At 39.1% G+C, this 22,843-nt stretch overlaps 1 protein-coding gene across 1 annotated transcript; it reads right to left on the reverse strand.

Annotated features, from left to right (window-relative positions):
• Nucleotides 1-442: 442 nt before the first annotated feature.
• LOC127447065 (uncharacterized) lies at nucleotides 443-18,567 on the reverse strand. The gene is made up of 6 exons (XM_051708568.1): nucleotides 18,486-18,567; nucleotides 6,329-6,637; nucleotides 4,003-4,120; nucleotides 1,783-1,834; nucleotides 1,573-1,623; nucleotides 443-1,109 (listed from the first exon to the last, which is right to left on the reverse strand). Exons 1-6 carry the CDS (start codon nucleotides 18,553-18,555, stop codon nucleotides 1,041-1,043), a joined length of 669 nt encoding a protein of 222 aa, XP_051564528.1. The 5' UTR covers nucleotides 18,556-18,567; the 3' UTR covers nucleotides 443-1,040.
• Nucleotides 18,568-22,843: the final 4,276 nt, after the last annotated feature.

The following is a 22,843-nucleotide window of genomic DNA, read 5'->3' on the forward strand; positions in this document are numbered from 1 at the left end:
TCAGGGCTATTAGCCTGTATGACTGTCTTAGATTCACATGATCCAAGTTGACTCACACTGATCCAAGTTACGTTTTCTCCTGTGGTAGAGCCGTGGAGCATGGTATCTCCATATATAAATAGTGTGAGTTCCATTCAGAAGGGCTCATCCCTTTGCCCTAATCCCTTCAGAGGGTTTACCCTCCAGAGTGAGAGCTTCGGAGGGTTGAAGGGTATAGGGCTAAAAATATCAGTCATTTGGAACGCACTTCAGCTTCATCTATCCAAGCCTAAGAAGACGCACCATTGCACAAAGGCTGGCGCTAATGAACATCACTTAATCAGAAATATTCTCATGTTTAAAAAGTTGTGTTTTATTTATTTTAATAAAAAATATAAACAAATGTATAGTGCATTTATTAAATAAATAAAATGCCACTGTGTATTATTATTAACTCCTTTAGAATAATAGATCCAGCAAGTTTACAGTAAAATAATACAATCTTTAACCAGTTTCAAACAATATATATATTCTAAAATAACCATTCAATTATGTGTAATGATAATACAAACTTCTAAAACACTCCTCTTAACTTTTCCTCTTGGCTAAGCTCCAATATTGTAAATGTGCTTCATCTGTTTTGCAACTTTGCAGGAATTGTGCCCCCTTGTGTAATTTCCTCCTGCAGTCAGAACTTAAGGGCTTGTGAAATTTGTTCTGGATGACTGAAACTTGGTCACTTCAGCAACACGCAAAATGTAACAGTCCAGATTTGTTTCTGAGAATTCACATTTGTTAAATAGGTAATTTTCATTTAATCAAAGCTTCATTCACTCTTTTACCTTTATCAAACCTTTTCACCTGCTAACTTCCTGACTTGTGAAAATGATGAATGATTAAAGATCTACTTAGGTATATTTTAAAACCCTGATATTCCTAAAATGTAAGAGTCACAGGGTTAGGCAAGTCCATGTCAATGTGTCTAATCCATTTATTTAGTGAATTTGAAATCAAATAAGCAATTAGCATTTATAGGACTAATACACATACAGAGAAATCAATCATTCTGAGACAGAGTATCTTGTGCAGCAAAAGTCATGTTCTTCATTGAGCTTATGAAGGCTGTAGACCTGGTGATAAAAATGATAAAGCAAGTGAGAGCTGTTGAATTATAGGCAGTGGCGGAGCCAGGAGCTTTTCACAGGGATGGCCGGGCAGGTGCCAGCGATCAGTCTGTGGTGGCACATCATCGGATAGGTGGGTGGGGGGATGGTGGTTGTTGGTGTAGAAAGACAGCAATTGCGAGTGGGATGGCCAATGGGGTGGCCACCCCTGTCCACCCCCTAGCTCCGCCCCTGATTATAGGTGATTCACAATTATTCTCACAAATACACACAAACACATGTATGTTTAATTTTCACTTAGAAAAATGTGACAATTTTCAATTAACACTGTGTTTCCAGGGATTCCTGTTGACATTTAAGAGCTGCTGCAGTTAAAGGCCCAGTGATAGACAAGATACAGTGAACAAACATGATGTGGTAAACATGCTGAGGGTGTGTAAGTGGGTGTTAAGTTGTGCAACTGACTTACACATTCTGTTACTGTTTGTCTATCAAAGTAAGAGTTCATTGAGATCTCCACCTGTGCACATAAGAATCAGAACATAATAATAATAAAAAAATATGTTAACAGACCTTTCAAAGGCTAAATTTAAATAGCAGAATTCAATAACAGGTTCCCATTTACAGTATACTTCATAACAACTTACTGTGCTGTTTAATAAATGCAAAGAGTACTTACAGCCTTCTTGTCTGCTTCACTGAAATCAGAGTTCACCTTCTGCCTCTGTTTCCTGTTAAAATTATGAAGAATGTACAGCAAATAAGATTTAAAGAGAATGAGAATAAGATTAAACGTTCTAATATCTAATAAATTCTTAATAATCCAACTTAGATAACAAAATAAGGAAAGCAAGGGATCGTCCCTGGGTTTGTATTATGCATAGTGTACTGTATGTGTAATGATGTTTGGATACTTGTGATACTTTTTCATGAAACATTGTTTCTTTAAAAAAATATTTATAAATAATTATTTATTAATAATAATAATAATAATAATAATAATATATATATATATATATATATATATATATATATATATATATATATACACCATATTTATATATATGTAAGGGTTTATGTAGGGATGAGGTGAGAGAGAGGATCCAAATGCAGCTCTTTAAATGATTAACAATCAGGGGGGCCTGGGACGTGGTAAGTTGTGCGTGGATCGTGGAGAGTAGCATGAGCCTCCACATGCGGAGTCTCCGTGGTGTCATGCACAACAAGCCATATGATAAGATGCGTGGATTGATTGTCTCAGAAACGGAGGCAACTGAGACTTGTCCTCCGCCACCCGGATTGAGGTGAGTAACTGTGCCACCACGAGGACCTACTAAGTAGCGGGAACTGGAGAGCTTAGAGAGCTTAGAGACTGGAGTCACAGGAGGCGCTGGAGGAGGAGCGGGCTGAGCCGCTGTAGGACAAGTGGGCGAAGCTGCTGGAGGAGGAGTGGGAAGTGGAAGGGCCTCCATTGAGGGGGTCTCCAGAACCACCGGAGCTAGGAGCAGAAGGGCCTCCATCGAAGGGGTTTCCGGTACCACTGGAGCTGGGAGCAGAGGGGCCTCCTCCGCCTCCTGGCGGTCAGAAGTGGACAAAGGATGAGCAGCTGGTAAGGGCTGGGAGGTGGGAGCAGTGAAGTTGGGATCCCACAGCCCGAGTAGGAAACTCTCCTCCATGAATTCACAGACGCAATTTACCACATCCCAGAAAGATCAAGTCTCCAGGTCTTCCCATAACTCCCAATCCACTGGCTCATCTAGTCTGGACAGGAAAAAGTATATCAGGGCGGCCTCACTATAACCCAAGCCCTGAGCTGCATCGAAGAGTGCCTCGGCATAAACAGCTAAAGGACAGTTTCCCTGACGCCAACTCCCCGGATTGCAGCCCAAGGCCGAGTCATGGCAGGCCGGTTCCTGCTGGATTGGATTGGCAGTTAAGAAAATGCCCATCGCCTCCTCTGGGTCCATTTTGTCAGTCAGTTCTTCTGTTAGGGTTTATGTAGGGATGAGGCAAGAGAGGGGATCCAACTGCAGCTCTTTTAATGATTAACAAACAGAAAGAAGGAGATAAATCAATGAAGAAGGTAAACATAAACTAAACAGCAGTATGCTGGCTTACAATGTTCTACATACAAACAAGAACCGAACAAAGGAACAAGGAACAAGAGGGCATATATACACACAAAGGGTTAACAAGACGATGAGGAACACCTGTGATACAAAGGAACTGAAGACAGAGACAATGGAGGGACACAAAGCAATTTTCAACTTGCATGCGGTTTGCCAGAACGCTGACATACAAATTATCCAACTCAGCATCCATTTTAAAGGGCTTCTGGGCTTTAAGCTGTCTCCATCTTCCAAAGGCATCTCCAATATTTATCCTTGTTTTACTACGCCTCTGATCATGGTGGTTTTAGACAGATGGTGAGGCTTTTTAGGTCGGGTGGAATCTGTTATCTCTGATCCAGTTCGTCTGCTGGCTTCCATGGCTGCAGCACGCAGCGTTGTTTGCCTGCAAACGTGTTCAAATCTGGCAACCCGGCGGTGTCGAAATACTATTGGTGAGTGGGCAGTGGGTGGGATCACACAGGCCAAAACATAAACAGAAATTCTGGACCAGAATGGAAACTTCAGAGTAGAATATACTGGCTGTAGCATTGTTATCGGAGAAGCCAGTATTTCAACTAATTCTCTAATGACATATTATGGTCATTTTATGATTTTGTACAGTAAAAATTATTACATATAGCACCTTTAAGTTTGCAAGGCATACAATTACATGAACATGATCATTGGTCAAATGTCAGGGCATAACCGCTGCTCCATCAGTTCATGCTTTTTTAGCCATGGAAGTGAAACCTCTTGACAAAAAAAAAAAAAAAGGTTATGTCTCTCACCTGTGAGTGCAGATGCTGAGCCTGATTATCAGATACACTATAATAAATCCAATACATGAGCTGATGATGTAGAGGGGGATTTGCTTGTTTGAATCTTGTCTGGTCTGGTCTGTCTGATCTACAGTCAAACAAATGTATTAATCTTATCAATTAACCAGCACTCTACCTATATATTATGTATGTATGTATATACTGTACATATAGGCTCACTTTTAAAAAAGAGGGTTCCTTAAATTTTCTTTAATAGTATTAATAATTAAATTTAGATCTACAGTATATCTACGTAAAGAGTGCTTTTGTCTTGAAATTATTTTTAGTGTTACAGCTTAGGGTTCTTTACAAGTGTTGCATTCAAGTCCCCCTTAGTTGAGTCCGAGTCAAGTCCAAGTCTTTAAACAATCAAGTCCGAGTGAAGTCCGAGCCCAAAAGTGAGTCAGAATCAAGACTGAGTCCATAACAGGCCAAGTCCGAGTCCGAGTCAGAATGAATCTGTTCATGAATCAGAATTCAAATTATAACTGTAAACTCAACATCAATATTTGAAGCTTATTTTAACTTTCACAACTAAGAAAACACAATTGTCAATATAAATGTAACAAAAACACCTCTAAATTTTATGATTAGTTTCCTGCTGAACAAACTTCAAAGTGGTTTCAGAATGAATTTAGGTGTATGAAGACAAAACTGTCCTTCAACATACTTCTTATTGTATTCTGTTGACATTTCAGTTATTTGTTGCTTTTCCCCTCCACTCAAACATAGACTAAAGAAAGTGAATTATTATTCTTATTAAGAGTTAATATTGTTTTGAATTTTGTCTTTTATTTCTACTTCATTTTCAATTTGTCCTTTCATTATAGTTTAGTTTTATCTAAAATTATCCCTATCTAAAGAAATGATATATACTGAGATTTCTTTTGGGAAAATAATGAGTCAACACAATAGTAATTAGCACTCGCTGAGAAGTTACACGACTGACAGGACGACATAGAGCGCATGACGTTATTGCCATGGTAACAGATACATTTCAGCTGATTTGCTTAAGACTAGAATGAATGTATCATCAAATCAACATGCGTCGCAACAAAATAGATTTTCTTCTCTGCAAACGATACCAGAGACAATAGCGAGAAGAACAATGAGGAGATTTAATTTAAGTAGAAAAAATCAGTGACCCTACCAAAAACCAGGACTGACCTGTGTAATAAACCAGGACGTCTGGTCACCCAATCTATAATTCAATTATAAACAAAACATTTCACTGCCCAAAATAACTTTATATTTCATTGTGCATTATATTGTGGAGAAAACTGTAAAAGAAAATATTTTAAGCAGCTCATCAATGCTTTTAAAAATAGAAAAACAATAAATATATGCTGTTTATCTGTTTTTCAGAGTTGCAGTCTGCTTTAGCAATAAAACACATTTTCCAGACTATTTAAAATGTTACAGTTAATTCATCAAGGACCAGTTTAAGTTGACAACACTGTGTGGACCACAAGAGACTACAGAAGCCTACATGTGTGGATCCATTACACCTAAAATACTTAATATCCAATATTAATAATATTTTTCTGAATTTTTATATGTTTTAGTAAACTGTGAGAGATGATGTGGGTGACTTGACTTAATGAAGTTCTTAATGAAACCGCGATGTGAGCACCGTCTTAACTGCACAAACGCCACATGCGATTTTACTAGTTGTCAGGTCCCGTGCCGTGTGAAACTGCCTTGTAGTTTCTAGTACATTGGCTTTATATGTTCATCATGCCTGCCACCATGGTAATCGATGTTATACAGCAGTCTCCATAGTAACATTCAAGCGTATTGGTTGACTGAGTGTGCTGCTCTGCAGGTGTGTTTGCTCAACACAGTGAAACAAACTCTGGCTACGTCTACGACATCAGGGGGAGTGTCCATTTATTTCTGTTTCATTATTTTTATTTATTTTGTTCATTGCATCACAAATCAAATGCCATGGACTCGGCTATACTCAGAAAAATATCCTCCAGTCCCAAAGGCTCGAGTCCGAGTCAAGTCAGAGTAAAAATGCATCCGAGTCCATTGCAAGTTCAAGTCCATTAACATTGGACTCGTGACTCGGACTCAAGTACCCCAACTCTATTCTTTATACCTGCACTTTCAAAACAGTGTTCTTTATGAACCTAAAAAAAAAGGTTATTTAGCACCAAACATGCTTCTGTTATTGTTACAAGCCAAATAACTCTATTCTGGTGTTATTTAGAAATAATTTGTGCTGTTCCTCTATATAATGTAGTTAATTCACCTGTTTATATAAAAATCAATTAAAGAAAGTGAGTAATACCTGTTATTGTTAATATCCATCTTATTGCTGCTGGATAACAGGAATAGTTGCCTGCGTCAGACATTTCTATATTATAGATTTTCAATTCCCTTGAAACTGCTGGATCAATATACATCCTGTCTGAGGTGAAGTTTCTCATACTTCTGTTTAAGTATGGGCTATGTATAAATATAAGGGAGTTGTTCATTTTCCATGAAATTTCTGCATCACCCAGAGTTCTGTTGCACTGAAGTGTAACTGTTTCCCCCACAAAGACAGTTTTGTTGATGTGCTGCTTTATCTTTTGCACTTGAATGGATCTTGAACAATCTGATGAAAAGACACAGAAGATCACAGTCACTGCATGTTTTTCAATAACTGCTTTGCGGGTGGTAAAATTATGAAAAATATTACACTGTCACAAAGCAATAGTAACAATGCATAAATGCAAAAATACATGAGACACATTGCTAATGTCAAATTTAATGTGGTGCTTATTCTTATGCACATTGGATTTGGAATAATCTGATGAATAAAAACACAAGAATACAACCAGAAAATGTAAAAAAAATAAAATAAATAACATAATATAATAAAATAAAATAATAGTATAATATAACGCACTCATCAAACTTGTCCTTTGTTCCCATATCAAAGTGCATAAGTCCTATTTATTGGACATCACATAAAATTGAGGCAGGTAAGATATAACCATTTAAATTAAGTGCCTGTGTAAGTCAGGAGAATAATGATGACACAGAGATCCAGATGAAGAATCTGGGTTTGAAAATTCGCCATTACTGGAACCTCAAATTACAGGATGTTAAGAAGTATAAATTGTCTTATTGTCTGATCAGTATATTGAGGGTTGTAGACATACTGTACTAAAGAGAACGTACCAGTATAGGAAAGAGGTTAAGAGAGCCAGTGAGCTAATAAAAATCTGATGCCACCAAAGAAATGAAATTACAGGAACTAATGTTTTAACAGTCATCCTTGTCTTTTAATAATATTTCAGGGATGTCAGAGTTAGTTTTCGAATGAAGAGTTCTGTAACGATGACGGATATATATTTGTTTTAAGTAGAACTTAACTGAAATCAAACTAAACACATGGTTGAATAGTAAATGTTATGATTCCATTCTAACCTTTTAATAGATGGTCTATGTTTGTTTAGAGTGAAACATTAACTGAATGTTGTTCAAATGTTGTTCTAAAAGGTAAACTCAGTTATTCAGATTTGTCACATGCATCCAATTTTGAATTATTTGCAGTTTCATTTATTAGAACACAAATACACACACACATTTGCTTTACTGTACTGAATACTGAATGTGATAAGCAGAAGAGCAAACGACTAGTACAAGGGTTGGGAACCCATGCTGAAACAACACTGAAACATTTGATGTGTTTTAGTGAGTAAAGCAGTTACATTTCACTAAGGAAAGTTAAAGGAAATGACAAGCAGGAAGCAACAAACCACTTTAAGCTAATAACCCAAAAAAGCAAAATGTTTTACTATGTTACAATGTAAAAATCATAACAAAGAATTAAAACCTCAAATTCAACATACAACTGATGATCCCATTGAATTAATGAGGCAAAATGTTCATAAACATTAATTTACTGAGCTTTGAACTTGCATAAGACACAAAAGCTCATGCAGTCTTGTTGGAAATACATAGGCAGTGCACAAGTGGTCATTACAGCTTGCACAAATGGGAAGTATTGCATCTCTGCATGGTCAACAATTTACATTCAATTCTCTGTTCAGTCTTTCTTTTACACTGAATTTTGACATTTCTACAAGGACAAAAAATATCAGTGCTCCTTCACTACAGGTTACACCGACTGTTTTATCAACAAACTTTTATTGAAATCACAGAAATCTGTTGTTCTCATGTTCACATGTTCAGAAATCTGTTGCGAACCCTGATTGAAGGGAATTCAAGAACAAGGAATATATAATTTAATAACAGTAACAAATTAGCAATCACATTGTTAGTTACTTTATAGCTTTTTATACTGGTTAGCATTCTCTTATGAGTTCCACCTACGTATGTGCCATACCAGTCTCGCATTCCAGTGAGGGGCGGTGGGAGTATTTGAGGAGAGGAGACAGCAGCAGACAGAGAGAGAGATGTCTTTGTGTGTGACGTGATGTTGAACGTGTCTGCTGAAAGCAGCATGTGCGTTGAATTTTACGGCTGGAAAGCCTTATTGTGTGACACTGAAAAGTGTATGTCTACGATGTATACCTACACTGTATATTTTCATTTTTAATGGTTTGGGTTGATAATATGACCTATAACGTTTTTTGGATGTTCATGCTGAAAGTTAAAGATACAAAGCAGAAATGCAAAAACATGTCACCTAAATACAATGCTCACCTATTCACTGCTTGTAAATGTAATGAATGTAAATGTGTGTTTCTAATATAGTAAGATTAAAAAGTACTTTGTGCTGCTGTTCGCAGTGACCAGTGAAACCACAGAGCACATTTTATACCATTGAACAGTCACATCCTGTCACTCTCTACCACAGTGTTTGCTTTAAGAAGATAATAATAAGCAGCTTACACTTGTTCACATTCAGCTTTGTGCCTGCATTTTTATTTTATTTTTTTTACATTTCTGAGTACAATATATTACAGCCTTTGATCAAATATCATTCTATCTGTATTTCCATTTTCCTGGTCTTCCTTGCTACAACCCATCAAATTACATTTGCAATTATTTGCTAAATATTAATTTGTATTATTTATGGTATGATTGCTTCTCAGTGTACTTGCCTTACTTGTGTACTTTGCATTTTGGGGAAATTTGCAGTGTACAATGCAAAACATAAAGTATGGTTTTCATACAATAAAGTATTAATTTTTGGTGTTTTGAATATTAAAGGATGAATCTGTATCTTTAATGACTACTTTATCCATATTCCCTGATACAATCTCTGAAGGATTTAGAAGGACTTGACACCTGACTGCTCAGGTGCTGAAAATACAGGGTTCTAAAAACAAATTTTTAGTCTTGTAGAAATTAATTCAAAATATTTGCAAATAATCATTCTTTTGAATTTGTTCTTTTGGATGTGTTGAGGCGGTTCATTAATTGAGCTGAAATGACCTATACAGAAATGCCAGGTAATCAGTAACTGACAAGACAAAAAATAAAACCAAATTCATTCCTGATCTTTTTGTAATGATCACAGGACCTCATTGTGCAACCTTTGAAAAAGACCCATGTGAAATGTCTGCCTGGTCACTGGAAGCTATAAATGTCCTTTGTGAACCTGTGTGAAGACTGTAGATCTTTTTAAAATCAATATATACAAAAAATAGATACAGCGAGTGAGAATGTAACAAAAGACATTACACAAAAGGAGGCATTTAACCCTTTTTCTTTTCAAGACATGTTAATTATATCTATCTCAAATTTATATCCAACATAAAATATTGGCTCTATATTTTTTGGTATCAATATAAGGGAATTTTATAGTAATTCTTAGCCTTATTAATAAGTTAAAATGTATGTGGGTGTTGGGGTGTGAAGGTAACCTTAGCAGTTGACCTACACAGGCTGTCAATGTGTCTCTGTCAAAGTTCACTGAGCTCTTCACCAATATAGCCATGTATTAATGCAAGAAGAGATAGTTGCCTGCATCAGATGCTTGTATTTGATATATTTTCAATTCCCTTGGAACGTCTGGATCAATATACATCCTGTTAGAGGTGAAATTTGTCATAGTTCCGTTTAAGAATGAGGTATGACTAAATATAAGATAAGGGTGCATGGAGCAGACTAGATGAGGACCTGTGCTCCACCTTGGAGAACGCCCTTACTGGAAGGGTGGAGGCCAAGCTTAATATGTTTAGCGATATTGTGTACGAAGAATGCATAGGTAGATTTGGTGAAACAGTAGTAAGGACGAGTGGTCCCAGGGTGATGGTTTGGAGAGAGAAGGAGATACTTCAGCTTGTGACAGAGCGGAGGCAGCTTTGTAAGGCTTGGAGGAAGGCAGAGGAGCAGGAGAAGGAGGGCTTGAAGGTATTGTGGGATGGCATAAGGGCTAGATTAGCAATCTTGAGGAGGGCAGAGGGAATCCGACTGCAGAGAAGAAAGAAGGAGCATGAAAGGGCGAAATTCATCAAGGATCCTTTTAAGTTTGCCAGAAACCTGCTTGAAGAAAAGAGGAGTAGGAAGCTGGTGATGGCAAAGGAGGTACTAGAAGACCACATGGAACAGCAACTTGCTGACCCCTACAAAGACAACCCGCTTGGCTTCCCTGGATATGTCTCACAGAAAGTAGAGCAAGTAGTGGAATTTGATGTAGATCTGCCTAAGCTGAGTGAGGTGAGGCAGTTGGTAGAAAAAGCCAGGGCAACTTCAGCACCAGGCCTGAATGGGATACCATACAAGCTATATAAGAAGTGCCCCATGGTTCTTAAAATGTTGTGGAGACTATTCAGGGTTGCCTGGAAGAAGCAGTGCATACCAATGGAGAGGCAAAGGGCAGTGGCCATCTTCATACCCAAAGAGCAGGGATCCACCAACATTAGTCAGTTTAGGAACATTGCTCTATTGAACATGGAGGGAAAGCTTTTCTTTTCAGTGGTAGCAAGGAGGATGTCTGACTACCTCCTGAAGAATAGATACATAGACACAAACTGCCAGAAGGCAGGCATACTAGGTTTTCCTAGGTGTGTTGAACATGCGTCAGTAATATGGGAGCAGATCCAGTCTGCCAAGAGAAATAAGAATGACATCCACGTAGTCTGAATGGACTTGGAAAATGCCTATGGATCAGTTCCACACCAGCTTGTTAGCTCTGCACTGGAGTTTTTCCAAGTACCAGAGTGCATTAGGAGCTTGGGAGACAGCTACTATGGGGACCTAAAGATATGTCATGCAACACAGGACTACACAATGCGATAGCAGCAATCGGAAAATGGAATAGAGATGGGATGTTCAATCACTCCCATCCTGTTCATGGCTGCATTCAAGATCATCCTAATTGGTGCAAGACAAATGGTCTGAGGAATCTGTGCACAATCTGGGGTGAGATTGCCAGCTCTGTGCAGTTATATGGATGCTGTCACAAGCATCCTCCAGACTTCTGCATGTACAAACCAGCTCTTGAAAAGGCTGGAAGGGTACCTGGGTAGCTCAGCGAGTATTGATGCTGACTACCACCCCTGGGGTTGCGAGTTCGAATCCAGGGCGTGCTGAGTGACTCCAGCCAGGTCTCCTAAGCAAACAAATTGGCCCAATTGGTAGAGTCACATGGGGTAACCTCTTTGTGGTCGCGATTAGTGGTTCTTGCTCTCAATGGGGCACATGGGAAGTTGTGCATGGATCATGGAGAGTAGCATGAGCCTCCACATGCGGAGTCTCCGCGGTGTCATGCACAGTGAGCCACGTGATAAGATGCACAGATTGATGGTCTCAGAAGCGGAGGAAACTGAGACTTGTCCTATGTCACCCGGGTTGAGGTGAGTAACCGCGCCACCACAAGGACCTACTAAGTAGTGGGAATTGGGCATTCCAAATAGGCAGAAAATGGGATAAAAATTAGAAGAAACAATGAATGAAAAAAAAGGCTGGAAGAGCTATTGGCATGGGCCAGAATGAAGATATAGCCAACAAAATCACGTAGTCTTTCTATTAGAAAGGGGATGAGGGACGATCGGATTTCATTTGAGGTGGAGGGGGAAAGAATCCCGGTTGTGGCAGAGCAGCCTATTCGAAGTTTAGGGAGAGAATACACAGCAGATCTTTCAGACAAACATATGGCAGAGTTGGTCCTGAAGCAACTGAAAGAGAGCCTGGATAAGATAGATAATTGTCATCTCCCAGGCAAATTCAAGGTTTGGTGTTACCAATTTACACTCTACCATCGCCTGACGTGGCTCCTAAAAATGTGTGAGATTTCTGATGCAGCAGTGGCAAGGATGGACACCAAGGCCAACAGTTATATCAGGAAGTGGCTAGGCCTGCCACATTGTGTCTCAGATGTAGCATTTTTTGGAAGAAATGCTTTACAACTGCCTCTAAAATCACTCACTCTGGGCTACAAGCAGGAAAAGACCAGGCTTGTTTTGGAGCTATGGGAATCAACAGACCAGGCATTGAGGGCAGGTCAAGTCCAAGTCCGAACATGCAGAACTTGGAAGGCAGAGGAGGTTATAAACCAGGCAGTTTCAAGACTGAAGCATCAAGAGATTGTTGGAAGAACACAGTCAGGAAGAACATGCCTTGGATGGGGGGTGGCTCCCAAACTGTGGTCAGCAGCCTCCTGAAAACAGAGGAAAGCAATGGTAGTTACAGAAGTAACTAGGATGGAAGAGGAAAGGTATAAGGTTAGGGCAGTCAGTCAGCAGCAGCAAGGGGGCTGGACCATATGGAAGGGGACATCTGATAGAGTGTTAGGATGGGCTGACCTGTGGAAGGTACCCCAGGCCAGGCTAAGTTTTCTAATAAGATCCACCTATGATACCCTACCAAGCCCTGGGAATTTGTCTCTGTGGTATGGCAAAGAGGAGAGTTGCTCCATCTGTGAGGCCCCAAGAGCAAACTTGCAGCACATATTGGTTGGGTGCAAAACAGCCCTGGCACAAGGACGGTACAGGTGGCGGCATGATCAGGTCCTGTGGAAGCTGGCAGAGATCCTAGAGGTGCATAGAGTAAAGGCAAACAAAGACAACCATGCTCCCCAGAGGCAAGGTGTTGATTTTGTTAAAAAGGGAGGTGCCTCCAGCCAGGTCTCCTAAGCAACCAAACTGGCCTGGTTGCTAGGGAGCATAGAGTCACATGGGGTAACTTCCTCGTGGTCAATAATGTGGTTCGTTCTCGGTGGGGCACGTGTTGAGTTGTGCGTGGATGCTACGGTGGATGGCGTGAAGCCTCCACACGCGCTATGTCTCCGTGGCAACGCGCTCAACAAGCCACGTGATAAGATGCACGGGTTGGCGGTCTCAGACGCGGAGGCAATTGAGATTCGTCCTCCGCCACCCGGATTGAGGCGAATCACTACGCGACCACGAGGACTTAAAAGCGCATAGGGAATTGGGCATTCCAAATTGGAAGAATTGGAATGCCCAAATTGGAAAAAACAGGAAAAAAAGCGCTCTCGCACAGCACAATGGAGTTCATCATTGTAACGTTACTTACTTTATGGCTTATTTGGAGTCGTTTGGGGCGCAGTGACACTTTCACATGCCTAATTGTCAACAGGATCATACCACTGGAATTTATCCTTTTCGAAATGTACTTTTAATGTTGTGTGGAGTTCTTCGGATTGCATTTCAAATATGCCTGTACTGAAAGGGCTGCATGATGTTAGCCAGTCACAACAGTGGGCGTTTACATTGAAGCCTTAAAGGGCCAGACATCTTAAAACCAAGTGTTTCAGACAGAACTTCTAAGTGGACCTCAGGGAAGATAACACATTTATATAAAAAAAAAAACATCTCATGTTCAAAATAAACAAAATCTATTAAAATGAAAAAAAAAAAAACTTTCACAGCTACAATGATACATCTCATGTTCGAATTAAACAAAATCTATTAAAATGAAAAAAAAAAAAACTTTCACAGCTACAATTTCTTGTCTGCACATTTTCTCACTTTACTAATAATTAATCATTTAAAAATAAGCACTATGTAAATGTTAATAAAAAAGTCAACAGTAAATAAAATTAACAGAAATATAACATTCCATTTAAATAAACTGGATTGAGGTTGCCAAAGTCTTTTTAGCAAGTCAGTTCACTCGACGGCCATCTTTGCTATTTTTCTATGTAAACAAGGGGCATGTCAGTGCAGCTCCTATCTACTTGAATGGGGAAAGACCGAAATCTCAAAAACGCTTGGTCAAGATTACGATCAAAGAACATATTTCAAATCAGCAGTAAAATCTGACAACACTGATAAATTGTACTTCTTTACCTCAGATTACGCTAAAAAACAAAATTTTTGCGCATGAGCGTTCTCGAGTTCATTGACAGGAGATGCCTGTATCTAAAAGCTGATTGGCCCTTTTACCATAAGGCGGGATTTCCTTTCTATATCTGTTGACCGTTGGTGACCATTGGGCATTCCAATTTCTCCCATTAATTTTAATAGAAGTGACCCGTCTCTGCTAAAGAGTCTCTGGGCTTGCAAACCACACAAACTTAAACACCTCCTAAAGCAGAGTGCATGATATATGTTCACTTCCTGGTCACTGTTGTGAAGCAGAGGCTGCAGCCAGAAGACGCTTCTTTATCCCTTGCATGTACATGTGTACAAATGTACATTCTGTACATTTGAGAACCCAATGCTGGGTAACTTTTGGACAGAACACATGCTTGAGGCTTGAGTTTTGGACTCAAGATGGTGCCGAGTATGGCTGCTGCGTTGCGAGTTCCGACACAACATGGTAGTGTTTTGTTTGTTTTGTTTACAGTTCTTATGTTTTTTTGTCTTGGATGTTGTCTGCCTTATTGTCTACGACAGACAAACACTTTTGGACATTGGTTCAGCAATTACACACCGTAAACCGGACTTCAAATTCCTCAATGCTGACCCGCTATTTACAAACTCGCAAACGGAGCCCTTTGTCTGTGCTGCACGGCCACGGAAACGCAGGAGGAAAAGGGGAAACAGAGCCGGCGTTCTCATCAGAGTAAGATGCCGCACAAATCGATCCCCGCTACCCAGTATTCTACTGGCAAATGTTCAGTCTCTGGATAACAAGCTCTGCAAGCTGAAAGCGCGGATCTCTTTCCAATGAGAGACGAAGGACTGCTGCATTATCTGTCTTACAGAAACTTGGATGTCTGCGGAGATTCCAGACTCAGCCATTGAACCTGCGGGGTTCTCCGTGCACCGAGCGGACAGAGCGAAAGACCTCTCAGGTAAAAGCAGAGGTGGTGGTGTATGTTTTATGATCAACAAATCCTGGTGTGATCAGAGGAACGTACATTCTATCAAGTCTTTCTGCTCTCCCGATCTGGAATTTCTCATGCTTCTGTGTCGACCATTCTGGCTACCGAGGGAATTCACAGCGGTCATTATCACTGCTGTGTACATCCTGCCACAAGCCGACACAGACCGGGCACTCAAGGAACTGTATGGGATTATAAGCAAGCAGGAAACCGCGCACCCTGAGGCTGCATTCATTGTGACTGGGAACTTTAATAAAGCCAGTTTCAAATCAGTCGCACCAAAATACCACCAGCACATTAGTATCAACACACGAGGGGACCGGGTTTTGGACCATTGCTACTCTCCATTCCGGGATGGCTACAAATCCCTTCCCCGCCCACCATTCGGCAAATCGGACCACTCTTCCATTCTGCTTCTGTCTGCTTACAGGCAGAAACTGAAACAGGAAGCACCCACTCTCAAAATGATCCAGTGCTGGTCAGACCAATCAGACTCTACGCTACAAGACTGTTTTGATCACACGGACTGGGAGATGTTCCGGTCCGCCTCTGATGACGACATCAAGCTTTACACTGATAGCGTAATGTGTTTCATCAGAAAGTGCGTAGAGGACATCGTTCCGACCAGAACAACACGGATCTATCCGAACCAGAAGCCATGGATTAATAGCGATGTTCGCGCGGCACTTAATGTGCGGACCTCCGCTTTTAATTCCGGGAACGCGGAGGAGCATAAACAAGCCAGTTATCAGAACAGCAAAACGCCAGTATAGGATCCCGCCTCATCAGCAAATGCTTTGAGAGATTAATCAGAGATTACATCTGCTCTGTGCTGCCTCCCTCACTGGACCCATTGCAGTTTGCTTACCGCAACAACCGCTCCACTGATGATGCCATTGCATCTACAATACACACTGCTCTCTCCCACCTGGAAAAAAAGAACACTTATGTGAGAATGTTGTTTGTAGACTACAGCTCAGCATTCAACACCATAGTGCCCTCCAAGCTAGATGAGAAACTCCGGGCTCTGGGCTTAAACAGCTCGCTGTGCAGCTGGATCCTGGACTTCCTGTCAAGAAGACGCCAGGTGGTTAGAATAGGCAGCAACATCTCCTCATCACTGACCCTCAACACTGGAGCCCCACAGGGCTGTGTTCTCAGCCCACTCTTGTATTCCTTGTACACACATGACTGTGTGGCAACACATAGCTCCAATGCCATCATTAAGTTTGCTGATGACACGACGGTGGTAGGTCTGATCACTGACAATGATGAAACAGCCTACAGAGATGAGGTGCACACTCTGACACACTGGTGTCAGGAGCACAACCTCTCCCTCAATGTCAGTAAGACAAAGGAGCTTGTGGTTTACTTCAGAAGAAAAGACAGAGAACACAGTCCCATCACCATCAATGGAGCACCAGTGGAGAGAGTCAGCAGCTTCAAGTTCCTGGGTGTCCACATCACTGAGGAACTCACATGGTCCATCCACACTGAAGTCGTTGTGAAGAAGGCTCATCAGCGCCTCTTCTTCCTGAGACGGCTGAGGAAGTTTGGAATGAACCGCCACATCCTGACACGGTTCTACACCTGCACTGTAGAGAGCATCCTGACTGGCTGCATCTCCGCCTGGTACGGCAATAGCACAGCCCACAACTGCAAAGCACTGCAAAGAGTGGTGCGAACTGCCAGACACATCATCGGAGGTGAGCTTCCCTCCCTCCAGGACATATATATACCAGGCAGTGTGTGAAAAAAGCTCGGAGGATCATCAGAGACTCCAGCCACCCGAGCCATGGGCTGTTCTCACTGATACCATCAGGACCCGCACAAGCCGACTCCATGATAGCTTCTTCCCCCAAGCAATCAGACTTTTGAATTCTTGATCTCCCACGATCAAAATACATCAGCACTGCACTTTATTACTCTTATATCTCACACTGGACTGTCATAAATTATATTATTATTATATTATATTCTCTCTTAACAACTTACTATCAACCGACAGCCTGAATGTCAATACAGTACAAAACAACCTACTGTACATTCTATGTATACTATATATACTTTTTTTATTGAATAATGTGTATCTATATTGTGTGTATTGTACTGTACAGTGTATGTTATTATTTGTATATTGTGTTGTGTGTAATTATGTGCATATTAGACTTTAAATTGTGCTGTGTTAATTTGATGTTATTAAATTGATATATGTCTCATCACTGTCATGACTACTATACTGATCGGAACTGCACCCAAGAATTTCACACACCATTGCACTTGTGTATGTGGCTGTGTGACAATAAATGTGATTTGATTTGAATTGATTTGATTTGCTGGGTTATATACATTACCAGTGTGCTGGGTTGTTTTTTGACACAATGCTGGGTTAAAATGACTACATACTGAAGGTTACTCATTTTAGATAATAATGATAATAATAACCATAATAATAATGAGAATAATGAGAATCAGACTTATCAGTGAATAACAACTTAAATTTCACTGTGATTCTGTTTCTCACACAATCACTATGACTTATGGACAAGAGTAGGAAGGATATTCTTAAAAAAAAAAAAAAAAATTCACATTCTGCGTTCCACAGGAGCAATAAAGTCATACACGTGTGGAATAACATCAGGGTAAACCATTCCTTCATTTATGGGTGAACCATTCCTTGCAACATATGAAAATTGTTTCATAATAATACATACAATTTTTAACACAGATTATTCCAAAGAAATTTTGTATTTAAAATACATTACTGTATTTTATTAATTTGAGTAAAAGCAGTATTATTAATATTATTATCAAAATCTAAAAAGCAGTATTTATGTTTTACATATTATTTTTAATTCAGAGACAGATAAATCTATTCAAAGTTAAGATTGTCTATTACGTGGGCAGAGGACAACACCAATGTGACGCATCCTCATATAATATCTTCAGTTAACCCTAGCAGGAACAAATGCATCATGTACTGTAGGTAGATCTTCTCTAGACATTAAATATATTCAGCATTCCTGAAACTGATGCATGTAAACTCTTGCACATTTAATTTGGAACAATCAGAAAGACAAAGAAAAACCAATCATTTTCAACAACTACCTGTATATTAAATGCTACTGTAAAAAGTGAATCATATTGTACACCAATCAAACGCTAGACTGGGATTTATACACACATTATGGCACATACTATTACTTTTTATAATAAAAGTGGAGGAGGAGAAATAAAAACGTTAAATCAGTACCTGCATAAGTTAGGAGAATAATGATGAAACAGAGATCCAGAAGAAGAATCCTGATTTGAAAATTCGCCATAACAGCAACCTGAAGAAGTGATTATTCTCTTACTGCCCAACTGACTATTCTCTTACTGCCCACACAGAATCTTAAAAGAGTTACAGAAGAGAGTGTTCTGGTAAGAGGAAGAGGCTAAATTATACGAGCCAACTTACTGAACCAAAAGTCAGCGTAGTAATGATCAGAGATGCAACAATTTTTTACCAAAATGTAAAAATCTTATTTTTCAGTAGTACTGAGCTGAAATCAGACTGCTAAATATTTAATGAAATAAATATAATGCTGAAATTCTCTTCTCATATTTAGGTTTGTCTGTGAAAATTGAACTGATCAGACAAGTGTTTGCAAGCACTCATTATTCCCACTATGCGGCAGTTAAATAATAAATAATAGTAATAAATAAATTAAATCAATTTGGATAATTTAGAGAAAATTTTGAGGTTAGAATAAGGTTAGATAAACTCCTAATTAGTAACTGTTCTAGAGGTCCTGCATTTTGTTCTACATGATGCATACATGCACATGTGCTTTGCTATACTGCTTGCTACTAAATATGTTATACTGTAGTGCACTGAGCAGTTATATTTCATTTAGAAAAGTGACAGGAAAAGAGGAAAAGCTTTGTGTATCCTAAAAAATATGTGACCTCTTTAAAGGTGCACCCAAGTCATTGTTTATACATGTTGTCTTGGACTTGGGCTGACACCTAGGGGCATAGATGCAGCATAATTTAAATGCAAAAAGTTTTCAGTTACTGATGCCATTGTAGAAATTCACCATTCACAGTGTGCCATTATAAATTCAATCCAGGAGTGAAAGTGTCCAATAACAGGGTGGTTCCTCAGATTAAGTGAGAAATATTCGGCTTGTCAAGTGATCATAACATGGCTGCCTTATACACAATATTCTCAGCGAGTCCCCTGTATAGATGAAATTACTCTGACGTCACAACGCAGGAAACCGCGCTTCCGGGTTCTTCGAGCAGCAGATTTCAATGGTGGAAATAGGCAGCGCTGTTGTTTTAATAATCTTTTATGTGGGTTCTTTTCTGAAATATCAGCAATTTCAACTTGGTTCAATGAGCCTGTATGATTATGTCAGACATGTAACAGGTTGATGAATACATATCCTCTACCAAAGCCTAAGAAATGTGATATATAAAAATAAAAACTACCACTAGAAATGCAATATGTGTCTTTACTGCTTAAATTATTAAAGCACATACAATAAATAATAATATTCTTACTTCAATATGATCATATTCCATATCAAAACTTAATAATAGCCGTTTCGATTGAACAGTATTATTTACTGCATTCAAAATAAATGCAAAGACATCATTTTAACAGAATTACATTATTTTTATTCACTTATCCTTTCACAAACAGTAGTCCATGCGCTGCGGTGGTGGAGGCGGGATCTGTTCCTCCTGTTATATCTTAGGCTATATGGTGGTTTTGATCAGATAAGATCATCGTTCATATTTGACCTCATATCTGTCACATTGACAGCATTTTGGAAATAAAAAAGCAGTGTGCAATCAGATTTTACGTGATTTCTTCATAAAAAAAAAAAAATGTTAATATCAACCAACAGCTGCTACGGGTCAATTGTGTCTAACAGAGCAGACACGATAACAATGACGATGACCCATGAAATGTCATCATTTATGTAAAATGTTTTTCCTGATGCAACGGTGTGGTGGAAATTTAAAGAAGCCATTATCTCTAATGATCTGTGGGGAAAAGGGCATTTCAACCCAACAAACAGCACTTTTTGGGCAGTTTCAATGCGAAGCGCCCACAGACAGCAGCTCTTTTCTGAGCTATGAAAAGAACCCGGAAGGGGCGGGGTGTGGCGAAGCGTTTAACTTCATCTATTTCGCAAGGTGGGTGGAATTTCCGGTTGGCTAGCAAAAGTGCGTTTTGTGTATAGCCAGTCACTGCTTGCTTGCGTGTCATGCGGTTAGATTTTAGCTTTTTAACTGCTGTAAGATGTCTTAAAAATTCCCCAGACAATGTGTGCCGTTAATGGTTATCCTATTAATCGAGCGAAACTAAAGTTTTGTCTAAAACAGCAATGTTATGATCAGAAACCACTCGCAAAGCAAAGCGCTCCTATGCTGCTTCCATCGTCTGCCTACAGAAGGATTGACTTAGGAACATCTGTTTGAAAAAGCTTTGGAATAATTTGTTTGTGGGCTCTTTTCAGTTTATTGGCAAGAAGTCAACAGCGGGGGTTACTTATATTATCCACCGTTACGGTCCGGCTACGATAGATGTCCAGAAACTGAGTGCAATGAATTACATAAACGATAGCATTATTGTACTAACAAGAGTGTGTACATGTGCTGAAAATTCATTAGAAATGTTGAGAGTTTGTTCATTTCTATTTAGCATCTTTTTTGTGAATGCTTCACATTTTTTGAAATAGTATTATTACTGAGTATAAAAAGGAACTGTGTTTTACCTGAACTGTCTGAGTAGTGATGATGTAATCAAATGTTTTCATGCTGTGATGCTGAATGGATAAATTCTACAGTGAAATACCATAATTATTAGATGAGACATGAACAGTAGTGAGAAATTAATTGTATTAGTATTTTCCTTTTTCCTGCATTTTTCCTGCCTGCAATTCACTTTCTTTTGAGTGTCTTTGCAGAATGTGCATGTCTTAAGGAGAAAAGGTGATTTGGAAAACAGTGTGGATATTAATTCAGTATCAATTAAATTTATTTGTACAGTGCTTTTAATAATACACACTGTTTTATAGTTGCTTTACAGAGAACACTGAACTTTTGTGTACAATGTTTATAGTATATGTCCAAATAAATGTTTATTTGTACTGAATGTAGTTCTTTTTGTATGGTACAGTTTATTGTGTGACTGCTAATACATCGTTATTTCCTACACAAGAACAATACATTCAAATTTATCGACAGAATCAGTTGTTCAGTCAACACTAAAACATTTCATGTAGGTTATAGCATTTAGGTACGGATATTATGTATGTAAACTAACAATTATAAAGCTATATAGAATTTACACAGTCATCTTCTGCAAAATAATTGTATTTTATCCGAAAAACAGCAGCATGAGAGTATCATCGCCTGAGTCCTGTAATACACGAGCATCCTGCTGTCTGGACCTCCCCTGTATCTGCAGTAAGTACATAATCTCAGTAATAACCATAATTATCTACAGTTCTCAAAACATGCCCAACTTTACAGCTGTGAAGGCGCTAACAGGCTACATACAGTAGCTTTTCAGGTTAGTCTGCTCAGGTTCTTCCATCAATGGATAAATTATCATCAAATTAACTAAAATGCTTCTATTCGCAATATTTGGCCATCATCCTCAAACCCATAATCATTAACAGATAGGTGAGGAAGAACAATATCACCTCGCTATAATTCTGTGATCATTTGTCATCCTATGGGTTTTTATAATGGGGTTTTTGAACTTATGAGTAAAATAAGGTCTGTGGTAAACATTATATGATGATACGTGGATGTTTTGTTCTACAACATAAATACACACAGTCATACCTCAAACGTGAATTTTGAAGCTGTATTGAATTACATACTTTTTTTTAAATCGACCGGCGGTTTCAATATTCACGTTTGAGGTATGACTGTGTGTAATTTATGTTGCAAAAACCCCATTATAAAAACCTATAGGAAAATCCAGAGGGAACCCATGGCGAATTAGACTTCCGGGTTCGCCTACATATTGACGTCATATGGCAGCTCTATTAAACAAAGCTTTTAGCACAATGAACCCCTTAACTAAATATCACTTTTCACATGATCACTAAGGGGAGGTGTTGCATCTCTCTGTGTCATGATCACCATTTCCCATTCACAATTATTTGCTGACTCTTGCACAGACTACAATAATTATGAGCTTCTGCATGAAAACTCAAGATTCAGACACTAAAAGTGGTTCTGTTGAAAAAAAAAAAAAACTATTTATTAAAACTGAGGTTTTTAATGGAACTATGGTATTGTTTCATAACTGTATTAGGTCCCAAAAGTACTTGGACACTTAAGCCACACTTAAGAATGAATGTATGCATGTCTTTGCATGCCAATCCAGTGGTTTTTATTTTAAAGGAAGATAGCACAAGCACCCTCCATGTGCTTAAATTGTGATGAACTACACCTGTGATTACTCTGCCAGGCAGGGCACCTGCATGAACTTCATGCTTTAACTAATAATTACATAGTGGGGAGGGGGAGTTGGGGGAAGAAGAAGAAAAAAAGAATATTATAGAGACTTGGGGTGAGTTCTTTTCAGTAACTCCA

The sequence above is a fragment of the Myxocyprinus asiaticus genome, chromosome 10 (genome assembly GCF_019703515.2).
Source record: "Myxocyprinus asiaticus isolate MX2 ecotype Aquarium Trade chromosome 10, UBuf_Myxa_2, whole genome shotgun sequence".
NCBI lineage: Eukaryota > Metazoa > Chordata > Actinopteri > Cypriniformes > Catostomidae > Myxocyprinus > Myxocyprinus asiaticus.